The sequence below is a fragment of the Callithrix jacchus genome, chromosome 6 (assembly GCF_049354715.1).
Source record: "Callithrix jacchus isolate 240 chromosome 6, calJac240_pri, whole genome shotgun sequence".
NCBI lineage: Eukaryota > Metazoa > Chordata > Mammalia > Primates > Cebidae > Callithrix > Callithrix jacchus.
This window is the reverse complement of record NC_133507.1, coordinates 112,254,466-112,267,421: the sequence shown is the minus strand read 5'-3', so window position 1 is coordinate 112,267,421 and position 12,956 is coordinate 112,254,466. Positions and strand designations below refer to the sequence as shown.

Sequence of the window (12,956 nt, the reverse complement as noted above, 5' to 3'; positions counted from 1 at the left end):
ATATTAAATTTAACATAAATTTCCATTTTAAGGAAAGAGATCAACATATTAAGCCATTCTAATGTGGAAGTTAAGGGGGCAGGGACAAAGAAACATGAATTGGAATGTCCCCCCGCCCCACTGTGCTGCCGCCACCTGACTATCAACACAGACCCAGGCCATGATGTAGGGGCTTTCCTAGTTCGAATCATTACCAGCTAGTCCACAACATGTATAAGTGCCTGTGTGTGTCAGACAGCCTCTCCAAGGCCCAAGGTGTGAAAGAAATCGTCTAAGACTGCACCTGCTGGAGGATGAAGTTTTTTAACAGACAAATAAATATAAAGACCTGTATTGGTTGGGAAGAAAAAAAAAATCACATCCCATACCTTGGAATGTAACAGAGGAAGAATTAGATAGTATGATAAAAACTTCATTATTTTATGTATAGTCTCCTCTCCTGGAAAAAGAAGTGATCTAAATTCTTGATTAAGGCTAATTATGAAAGAATCTGCTTTGTCTTGTGAGGTGAGAAAGACTAATGAAAGCCTGATTGAAAGGCCAAGACTCAAACTGACTGCCCCACTGAGACCCTGTGCCTCCTCTCCAGTTGCTCCAAGATGAACATTCTGAAAAAAGCATCTAGGTTCTTTCAGTGAATTTATGCCTCTTCATTAAAGCAAAAGGATACATTAAACAACAAGCATGTGCCAGTGATCTAAACAACTATAATTTATCAACCTTCTTCCTCTCGTCTTCCTTAATCACTCCTGAAGAAAAAGTACCAAAGCACCGTGAAGGAATGGCATAACTGATGGTAGTTTCAGTGGAAAATCCTGATTATGAACTTAATGTATTTTACTTATGTATTTTATGTTTACTTATGTATTGGGATACATATTCTAAAATCTCTTCTATACTTTTTCTGAAAACGAACAACATGACCCTCAAGACTGACAACTAAGAAGGTTCACTCATGACAAATTTCAAAGATTTTTAAAATGGGGCAAATATCTTTTACAAATCATTCAGTCACTGTGCATGTGTACTACAGTAAAAGAAAAAAGGTATAAACGTTGACCTCAGGGCTCTGACAGCCCTGGTCTCACATGATCCTCCATCTATTTGCAGGTTTGCTTTGAGGGATCTAAAGCATCTAGCATGCCATGACATTACAATTCTCCCCCCACCTCCACGGCACTTTGCAGCATTTTAAGAAATCAACTTAAAGTTTTCACTCAAAAGTCAGTATCCTGAAGTTATAAAATCAGCAATGAAAGACAGCTAGACATAGTGCATTAAAGTTATTCTTTTTTTTTTTTTTTTTGAGACAGAGTCTTGTTCTGTTCCCAGGCTGGAGTACAATGGCGTGGTCTCGGCTCACTGCAAACTCCGCCTCCCAGATTCAAGCAATTCTCCTGCCTCGGCCTCCTGAGTAGCTGGGACTATAGGTGCACGCTACCAAGTCCAGCTAATTTTTGTATTTATTAGTAGAGATGGGGTTTCACCATGTTGGCCAGGATAGTCTCGATCTCTTGACCTCGTGATCCACCCGCCTCAGCCTCCCAGAGTGCTGCGATTACAGGCGTGAGCCACTGCACCTGGCCTGCATTAAAGTTTTGAAAGGGTTTCCAGTGTCTGTATAGGAAAAATTAACTTGGGCTTTAAAGCACTAAGAAAAACTTGGTTTATTATATGCCTAATTACTGTTTATTATTAGGATTTTGTTCTATACATATAGGATATATGTTTTTTCACAGCAGATTGTTTTCTGATGCAAATTTAATGTTTAATAATTGAAAATCTGTTCATGAATGTATCTGAATCTAAAATTCTAGACCCAATCAAGAAATAAAATTAATGAGGTATCTAGTTCTTACTATCTTGATTACTACCCTAACAAACACAAATTTATTCATTCATTTGAGGTTAATTTATATATATTTCAACACCTGGCTTATTCAGTATTTGTATATAGTCTCATTTCATGATAAATACATAGTCTTTTTTCATGGTAAACATATTTTTGTAAAAAGAACAACAAAGTAAAATCAAGATAAAGGGAAAGCATCTACTTTCATATAAAGTCACCCATTACCACGTCACAGGATTGCTCTTTTGAGATTTCAGTTGTATTGCTACAGATACTTACAACCAATGATGGACTATTTCCGTCTCTTTAGGAGCTTTAAAATTCAAAATGGGGAAAAAAGCAAAAAAAGCCCAGCCTTGTATGTATTCTAAATTAGGCAATGTATTATCTTAGTTTTTGATTTATGACTCTAAAAAGGCAGATTAAAACAGACACTTTATTAATAAATATCCACTAGCTATTGACAGGGTCAGCCATTGCCTCACACACAGGGAGTCTTCTATTTCACCTCAATACACATATTCCCAGAAAACTGATCAGAGTTTCCTTTAGGAAGTATTCTAATAGGCAGTTTCATGTCTTTTATTGATGACTTTCCATCAATAAAATCAAATATATGATATAAAAGAAGAACAAAGCTGTAAATCTCAAACGATTTAAGAGTAAAATCACGTTCCATACCCTACAAAATGGCATGAATGCAGCACACACACACAGATTAAACAATATGCCATGAGATAGACAGCACATAAAAGTATAAGCCAACTGTGTCATAATTCAAAAGAAATGTGAAAAAACAAAGCAATCCAGAGTAACCTGCTCCATCCTCCACCTCCACTGTGAGCAGGGTGGCCTTTTCCTTGTTTTATGTTTCCACATGTAAGGGTCTCCTTAGCATAACTCCCCTAGCCTGCTGGCCCCTTACTCACTCCTCCCCAGGACAGGAGGAAAGACTTCACTGAGCAGTGAAGTTTGCAGAAGGAAAGGGCCATGCAGAGGGCTCAGCTCTCTGGGTTCCCCACACCGTGCACACATCTGGCTCTACTCCTCACTGCTGTAGGACAGATGGGGCAATGCATACAAGGAGAGGCTAGCAGTTGCTTTGTGTTGTCAATCACTGCCTCACTACCAAGGTGCCAGAGGACTACAAACACACCTACTTGGGGGATAAACCAAAACCCACTTTCCTCAACCCTGCCTTTAACAGCAATAAAGCCACTTCCTCTCCAGCTTGATTCTTGTGTCTATTTTACAAGTGCTTCCAAACTGGATGAAGGAAAGGATATATTATCAATCACACCCCTGTATCAGTTGGTTTTTGCTGCATAACAAATCACCGCAAAACTCAGCAGTTTAAAACAATACCATTCATTAGCTCATGATTGTGAGCATCAGCTATATAGTTCTGGCCTGAGCCAGCTTGGCTCATCTCTGCTGAGCTTGGTCATAGGTTGGCTGGCTGTGGGCAGACTGGCTGGCAGCTGTCTGGACTAAGATGTCCTCATTTATATGTCCAGCAGTTCATTCCATGTGTCTCTCCTCATCCAGCAGACTAATCCAGGCTCATTCACATGGTTGTGATAGTGAATTCCCAAGATCAGCAAGAGAGGACAAACTCCAATATATAGACATTCCTCAAGTATCTGGTTGTGCTGTATTTGCTAATTGTTCCATTGATCAAAATAAATCTCCCAGCCAAGCCTTGAGTCAGTGAGAGAGGGGACTAATCAAGGGTGTGGACACAGGGTGAGAAATTATTTTGCTACTTCTGGAAACAATGTATCAGACAGCAGCTGTCTAAAATAAAATGATTAAAAATGGTTTGACACTCTTTCCATTGAGAGGTATGATCTGTGTCACTGCCCCTGAAACTGTGCAAGCCGGTACCCACTGTGACTACAAAGTCCAGCAGAAGTGACATGCCATACGCTTTCCCAGGCTATTTCAGGCTTCCTCCTCAACCTCTTGGAACACTGGTTGCCAGGATGTTACTTTCCTCTCAGAACCTAGTTGTAATACTCTGAAACACCCAAACTTCTTGTACACTCTACAAAGTTTGAGATTGGGGCCGGGGGGTGGGGGGGTTGTCAGGTGGTGCAGCAAGAATAACTGGAACATAGACCAATCACAGGATTTGCCTCCCTTCATAATTAGCAGATTTTTTTTTTCAAGCTGAACAGAAGTAACAGAAGTCTGACTGCCAATAATTTTGTTTGCTTTTCTGAGATTTAGGAAATTTAAATGATTAGCACAAAATATTCAGACAAAATCTTCCAATAAAGCAGAAACTTCATTTCTCAACAAAACTCTCAACTGTACATAATTACTTGTGATCATTAATTAATTAATTTAATTAATTCAACACTATTTTAGTTGGGGTCATTCAATAACGAACCAGACTAAGGCTCAGCCCTTATAGACCATGTATTTGGTGAAAGGCTAGAGACAATAAACAAATAACTACAGTGAAAAAAAGCAAATATTTTTTGAGTGCTCACTATGTACCAGGCACCATTACAAGTGCTTGGTACATATTACTATTTTATACCTTAGGAAAACCTATGCAATAGGTCCTATTGTCATTCTCCTTTCAAAGAGAAGACATGGAGGCAGAGAGAATGTAATTTGCTGTCTTTTTGTTTAGACATTGGAAACCACATGATAAACCAACAAGAGTTGCAAAAGTAGGCTCATTGATATGCCTCAAATAATGAACAAGGAAAAGAGACAAGAGCCTGCTCGTGTTTGCACTTACACACCTACTGTGTCAGGTCTTACACTAGGCTCTTGACATGGTAATGTGAACAAGACAACCACATCTCTTGTCCATAGTTTGCTCAAGTGTATGCACATCTACGGTAACAGCTTCTTCAGAGCATGCATTTCTCTGTGGTATTCTTTCAGAAGATAGAATGCTTTGCGACTTGTACCATATGTTCTCCAATGTCTAAACTGACACCAAATGCCTGTGATATTAATTTCAAAAACTGTATTCCAAAAGCTTCCAGTTCGTAACACTAGATGCAAAATCCCCAAACACAAAAACATAAATGAGACCAATAAACCTTAACAAAGTAAGATAAATATTATTTTATATCATCTAAGCATTTGGATGTACTTCTATATTTCATCTTCTTTATTGAAGAAAATGTTTTACCATCTTCTATTTTAATACATCTCTTAACGACACTAACGTCAGGGATACGTAGTTTTCAATTAAGTTCCAGACTTAATTTGTCTCTTTTAGAAAGAGGGAGAGAAGTTTCTGGGCTTTCTTTTCCACTTCCTGGGTACACAATAGGCTCAAGGGATATTCTGCCTTTTTCAAGGTAAGAGTTTTAGCCAATGACAATCTATGCTTTCACTAGACAGCAGCTGGAAATGGAGGCAAAATATACTTCCTACAAAATAGCAAATCTTGTCTTCTTTTCTAGCTACAAGAAGCTAACTTTTAGCAGTTTGGATAGAACACAAGTGGGTTTATCCATTGCTTTAACTCCCTTCTGCCAGAAGGCAGCAACTCCCAGTGACCACCTATGAGTCAGTTCTCTATACAGGATGAAATTTCCTGCTCTTACCACTAATGTATTCCTTTTCTCTCCAAAGCAAAGGATACTCTTTAAATGCCATGGTATTCCCACCACCACAAATTTCAATATAATTTCACTGTGGGAACAAATGGTAACAAATACCATATGAAATCCATTCATGAAGATGTATTAATCTTAATTGGAAAAGAACTGGGCATTTAATATTTATTCTCCATGGATACTGCAAGAATCAGGGGACAAGAAGACATTTGTGTTCAGAACTTAAAACTTCAAAATTTAAAACCAAAGTTGTTTTCTAATCCTTATAATAATAAAGTAAACCTGAATTATTTTCCTAGAATCCTTGAGAGTAATATTGATTAAATCATTCCAAAATGTCTAGCTATAGGTTCTGTAATGAAAATAATAGTAAACCTACTCTCACTTTTTTTAAAACTATGTTTTATTAATTTTACAGCTAGAGTTAATTTGCTCTGCAAAAAGAAAGTACTAAAAGACTCATGAATATTATTCAGAATAAATAATCATTCCTTAAAATGGTGATCTTAAAACTGAAGCATGCCACTGGTTGGATAGCTCTGATCAGCTGCCATATGTTGTAAAAGGAGTTAGCCTAACAAGTTTGGCAGAGTTATAATCCTTTGCCTTTGGTTACATCATATAGGGTTTGCACGAGTACTTTTACTCCCATATTTGGTGTATGAAATCATTTAACTTAAGTAGAACTATCCCATTCAAATTCAATTCATATTAAACCTTTCTCTTCAAGGCATTTTTCTAATAAGTAAACATTCTTACAAGCATGGACAATCCCAACACATGGCATACAAAAGTGTGTAGTCGGGAAAAAATAAAATGGAAAATTTTTTATTTTCTGAGCTAGGGTCTCACTCTGTCACCCAGGTTGGAGTGCAGTGGCTCGATCATGGCTCACTGTAACCTCTGGCTCCCAGGCTCAAGTGATTCTCCTATCTCAACCTCCTGAGCTGCTTGCGCCATCATATCTGGCTAATTTTTTGTGTTTTGGTAGAGATGGGGTTTTGCATGTTGGCCAGGCTGGTCTCAAATTCATGAGCTCAGGCAATCTGCCCACCTTGGCTTCCCAAAGTACTGAGATTACAGGTATGAGCTACTGTGCCCAGTCAGAAATTAAATTATTTAAAAACTACAGAATGCTGGAAATGGGGAGAACCATGGGAATTCATCCAATTCAATCCTATTATTTCAAAGATGAGAAAGCTCTAGTCCTAGATGGTTACTCTATGAATCATGATTAAAATTTTCTTTTCAAATCAGTTACATAGTTTGCTCAAATTACTAAATAATAACTTTGAAATGGCATTCTTCTGCTAGGGCCAGTCTGGAAGATCTCAGTAGCATCTGAGAGTGCTAGGATTCTGGGCTACCCGCTGCCTCTTCAACCAGATCAGGTCTCATTTTGCCTGTACCATCTTTTGGGTTCAGCATAACATTTCTTTGAAGACGAAATGCCATTGTTATGAGAAAAATAAACACACACACTTTGGGTACTTCAGTCAGCTCTTCTTTTTTAAAGTCTAAACTTCAACTTTTTAATTCTAATAATGCCAATAGCACCATGGGATGGTGAGGCAGGCAGGGGCAGGAGAAGTTTCAGTCCTATGGTCCTCAAAAAACCCAGAAAACTCAAGAGGATAACCAGACTGTGGCCGGGGGTGCACAAAGCCCTGAGTCATCATCTGACATTATTCAAACTAATCAACCATGAGCCAAGAGGAGCAGGGACAACAGGGTTGTGCCGGGGGCACCACAGCTCCAAAGCACTGCCAATACTGCCTTTTTATGAGAGACACTGAAAACCCTGTGTGGCGCTCATACACCCACTTAAGAAAACTCTGAACCTGGGCTAGTATGAGCAGACCTCATCTGCATGTGTGTGTGTGTGTGTGTGTGTGTGTGTGTGTGTGTGTGTTTTAACCTTTCACATAGAATATTTCACTTTCACAGTCACAAATCATATCTAAAGAATGTTAATCTGTTTTGTCTAACAAGTATATCACATTTCAATTATATAAATATACTGGAAAAGAAGCAAAATTTCTCAAAATAAGATTTGAAGTACAGGTCTATTCCTTTTATTGGATAAGTATTACTCCAAAAATTATTAATTTAAAACCAATTATTTATAGTTTGGCTTTTATCATGCACATTTTGTTAAAGAAAATAACCCTTAGAGGATCTTTTTTCATACTGGATTGCCTTAAAGACCCATCGGATTTCAAAAAGACCTATAGAACATCAAAAACAGTAGGATGAATTTGTTTACTTAGCAAACTTCTAAAAAGCTTTTCCAAAGTAAAGATTTTAAGTGATCTTTAAAAAGATTTATGAATTATATTATAAAACAATCTGAAATGCAAAGCTTAAAGTCTAAATATAAAGCAAGGAAACATATTCTTATATCTCAAAGACACAAGTATCTAAACCATTCTAAAACTATAAATATATGTTTCAGTATTCTGAACTTCTTTACAAGGACTGAAGAAAAATACTCACAGTTACTTATTACTCCTCCTAGCGGATCGCCTTTAAAGTCAAATTCAATATCCATATATTTGCCCTGCCAAAGAAAGATTTTTGTGAGTTTTCTACTTCACCTCAAAATATTCACTCAGTGTACTTCTTAGAGAACAGCATACTAAGCCCTTATTTTTATACATTTGTTTAAATGTAATTAAGAAAGACAGTTTATATAACCACGACGCAAAACAACATGCCTCCATAAATAATTCATACTAAATACCCCTTTACTTCAAAGCTAATATAACCCACTGCTAATTTAGGAACAAGTCTTCTCAGCCATCATGTGACTTTTCCATTTCAGGTATCTTTCAAACTTCTGGATGATATGTACTCAATTCAAAAATAAAAACAGAGAAAAATAAGTTGTCCTTGTATATACACTGCTTGGGAAGACAGTCTTTTTTTATTGGCAGAATATGTTTTAAGCCATTGCTAGGAACTTGGAAACATATTGGTAGATGAAATGGAACATTCAGAGATCTGTTTTTATATCTACTCAAATCAAATACAAGGTTATATGTTATGAACAGCTCAGAATCAGATTGATCATTATTACTTTTTTTGGCTTTTCACCCAGCTTATAATAGCAATATATAACGCAGGTTCATTTTACACTTTATAGATGGTATCTTAAACACACAGAAACACACACGGAATTTAATACTCTGATTGTTACAGAACTGGTCCATAATTGCCTAGTTAAAGAGTAACAAGTATAAGAGAATAACCATGACAGCTGTTTCTTGTTTGGAAAAGTGCGTTGATCTAATATGTAAAGCCTTTGGTTTCGTTTCATGTCCTAAGAATTACTTTAACTCATTAATTTTCAAAGTGATGGTAAGGGAAAGGAATATGAACACATGGAACGTGGTCAACAATGTAACTTGTGCCTTTTTATCAGCTTCTGCATGGTCCTGCACCTTCTCTTTTTCATCATCATGCGTCATCTACCCTTTTAGTTCTGCACTTATTCATAAGGATATGTCCACCGACCACGTCAAAGCTGAAGTAGGCACAAGGGAAAGCAAGGCATCGTTCCTGCCTTCAAGGAGCTTACTCTCTGGTAGGGAATTGAGACAGATAAACAGGGCATTCCAGTGTAGGAGGATTAGTCCTACCGTGGGTCCTGGCACTATGCCAAAGAAGCAGGCACAAAGGGAGAGCAAGAAATCTGCCCCACCTTGATTGCAAAGTATCAGCAGAAGTGAGGCAGGCAAGGAGGTAGGAGACCAGGAAGGAGTAGGCATAAGAATTGGCAACCTTGAGGATGATGAGTGGGAAACAAGACTGGAGAGGGAAGCTGGAGTACATGATTACTTTGAGATATTCTTGTCACAGCAAAGCCATGTCCTTAAAGGCTCCTAAACAAGGATGCCATGATCAAACCAGCCTTTTTACAAGATTTTCCTGGCTAAAGTGGAATGAACAGGGAAGAAGCAAGAGTAAATGGAGCTGGCAGGAGGTGGCTCCAGTGATTAAGGAAGAAATGCTGGTGGCTTTAAGCAGAAGTAGCCAAAGAGAAAGGTAAACAAATTGAGAGCTATCCAGAGTGTCACAGTAACAGGCCCAGGCTGGATATAGGCGATGAGAGAGGATAAAAAAAAGTCCAGTCACATGGCCCAGGCCACTGAGTGGACAGTGAGGCCCTCCATGAAGGTGGGGGACCCAGGAGGCAAAGCAGCTACAAAGGAGGGGAAGAATGGTTACTCTGTCAAAGGAGTCAGAGGTTGACCACGTAAGACGGGATCATTCTGATAGAAGATGGTCCCTGGCCATAGGAGATGATAGAACCTAGAGCCTAGGTAGAAGGTGTGTACATAGACATATGTATAGGTCAGGCACCAGGGAGCAGGATTAACTCAGTTTGAGGGCCTCTCTGATGATGACGGTGATTTCTGTGAAGTAGGCATAATAGCATGAACTGAGAGTAAAAAAATAGGAGGTTTGAGGAGAGTAGAATAAACACTGGAGAATGGAAAAGGAAGCCAACCAGGGATAAACCAACGAGTGGCTAGCCTGAGAATTTAGTAGATAGTGAAATGACACTCCTCCCACTCAGCCACTTCCTGATTACCCGCCAAAAGCTGGGTTCTGATCATGTCACTAGTCCACTCAGAAATAACTCAATATGTCAAACTAGAGCTGCTGTGGTGGGGAGGAGACACTGTGAGGCATCTCCGTGGGAATGGAGGTTCAAAATGTCAGCTACGATGAGCAAGCATTAACTAGAACATAGCAGTGTCTATCAGACTGCTCAGTGAAGAGGTCAAGGAATTCATTCTAGTTTAACCAGACCAACACAGACTGGTTTGCAAGGAAAATAAATTATAATTTCCCCGGAGCACAAGTATATAAACCACTGTTATGTACAGTAGTGACTTTAAATACAGTAGAGTCCTGCTATAAAATTAAAACATGGGTATATTACTAGTCAAGTCACAGACCACAAAACAGAGAAACTGCTAAAAACTGGGCATGAAATGATTTAGCCCATAATCAGGTATTAATCTCATATCCTAATACCCTTGTTATAATAGAATTTTCCTGAAGTTACTTAATAAGCCAAATCACCTGCCAAGCTTTTCACTAGATTTCAAATATCACTAAGTAGTGATAGCCTTTTAAGCAACATGGGTTTCTACATTTTTATGGTCTATAGTCTAAATATATTTGCAAATATTAAAAACTGTGTGTGCATATAATTTTCAAACAGCAAAAATAAAATCTCTATCACATAAAGAAGCTTGATCACTGGAATTACTTCCATCGCTCATACTTCACTTCTATTTGTGTAATGAGATTAGCCATGTTACCACAACAGGAAAAGGCACGGATCAAATCAGTTATAACAACTTAAGGGGCTAATCTGACGGGAAAAATTCACAGCCTTGGAATTAGGAACCTTATTTAGCCTGCCATTTTCTAAACTATCAAAACTATCTCCACCTGAGGTCACTGTCCTGCCTTAAGCACAAAATAACCTTAAGAAGGAAAGAGCCAAAAGGGATCTAAAAGAAGAAGGGGGAGAAAGGTCAGGAAGGGTCTCAGGTTAGGAGTTATATAAGATCACCAAAATTGTCTCTGGTGGCAGTTAGTAATGTATGTGAGAAGATGGTTCATAAAACAAATGATCTCTTATTATAAAAATGTATACATTGATTTCAAAACACCACCATCAGACTCAACATTCCTGCAGCGGCATCTAGGCAGCTGTGTCTTTGTAAAGGGCAGAGGCACCAAAAAGCATGGCCCCGCTGGAGGAACCCACTGTGTCAACATGCAAGGCACAGGCAAGGGAGTAGTGCGGGACAAGGCTAGAAAGACGGACCCTGTAGGCAGAAGGAGCATTTTCCAACTCAATCAAGCTCAAAACACCAATTAGATTCGGTTTTTATTACTCAGTTCTACTCCACAGCCCCACATCCGCCCCACACACATGCATCTGTTGCCAAGCCTATGGACTTTAACTCCACTAAATTTTAATATACATGCCATCCTTTCTGGACACTCTAAGTAAGGGACAAGGGTTGTAGGGTACACCCTAACCATAAACTTGACATCCAGATTATCTTTCTCTTTACTTAATTTCTGATTCTTGATTTCTAAATACCCAAACTCAGATAAGTAAAGTTTTACTCTAAATAGCCTCATTTAAATTGCTTATGGGATTTTATGATAGAAGACGTCAAGAAAACATGATAAAAATAGCTTGTTACTTCAAAAAGAATTCAAAAGGAAAATTCCAGAAACCAAGAGTTCTTATAGAACTCGGTGTCTCAATAGAGATGATGTTCCTCTTATTTTAAAAATGTGTGTATTAAGAAATATTAAACATCTACTGGTTGTTTAAACATACATGAGCTAAATATTAGTGTTAACACTTAGGCTTATACAAATACTTACAAATCTAGAGGAGTTGTCATTCCTTACAGTTTTGGCATTTCCAAAAGCTAGTAGGAAAGAAACAGATGTATGGTTAAGAAAAAAATAATCTCAAGCAGAAAGATAAAGCAAATACGGTATTTGAAATCTATGATTTCTGGAAAAAACAACTTGTAGCAATGACATCTCTGTCCAAAACTTCCATAGAAATATACCTAACAGAAGTATCTCAGTAAGGTGCTAAACTTCCATGTCTTACAAGTTCATAGAAAAAGAGAATCATTCCTATGATTCATGGAATTTTTTCAAGTATTACTGTAAACTTAATCTCATCTAATTTAACACCTTTTAACACTTTTAGAGAGCAGTCGAGTGACCAGGAAGCCAGGCTTTATGCTCTTCTATGATTAGCATCACTGAATAAGGTTATTTCAGAGATTACTTAATATTATCAAAGGCTTTATGGACCTTGAAGTTTCCAGATCATGGGAAATGGAACCTTTAAATTGTTTCATTAATTTTAAAATAAAGCTATTTAAATATGATTAATTATACAGGAAGAGTAAGAAATCTGGAAACAATAGTCATTTCTAATAGGCTAAAAGTGCCATATGGTTTCTCTTCAGTTTATGTGCATCAGACCTAGGCGAAACTTTCCAGACAATAAAGAAAAACAATTTGGCCCATAATGCAAAATACAAATGTTCTAATCTTAGCTGTTTCCTGGTGACATATCCAGGACTCCCTTTAAAGGAGGGCATTTAAGAACCATGTGGCTGACCCTGCTCTAGGCACACAATGCTCCTGTTTAACACAGGGAATAGCATGGAGTCATATGGTAAAAGGATTTTTTTTCACCAAACCTATGCACAAGATAGGAGCAAATTAACCTGGGCCATGGTAGTAGAAGATTAAGCAGCATAAAAACAAGTTGTGCAAGTAGAGGCAATCCCTGTTTGATGCTCTGAAAGAACCGCCCTGCCCATCTTTACCATTTCAAACTTTAATTACATGAGGAGAAGTGCAGTCTCAGGTTCAATGGGTCTGAGACGGGAATGAGATCCTCCGTTTCTACCAAGCCCCCCACCCGCCCAGTCTGTTACTGGGAT

General features: G+C 38.1%; 1 protein-coding gene across 12 annotated transcripts in view; it reads right to left on the bottom strand.

Annotated features, from left to right (window-relative positions):
• Nucleotides 1–12,956, bottom strand: part of MYO1B (myosin IB) — a 186,285-nt gene that overhangs the window by 73,304 nt on the left and 100,025 nt on the right. For all 12 annotated transcript variants that reach the window (XM_035305163.3, XM_035305162.3, XM_078328048.1 and 9 more), the window contains exons 6-7: nt 11,869–11,915; nt 7,939–8,002 (exon numbers count right to left, since the gene is read on the bottom strand). In XM_035305163.3, coding sequence (XP_035161054.1) covers nt 7,939–8,002; nt 11,869–11,915 — 111 coding nt within the window. The remainder of the gene's footprint in view (nt 1–7,938; nt 8,003–11,868; nt 11,916–12,956) is intronic.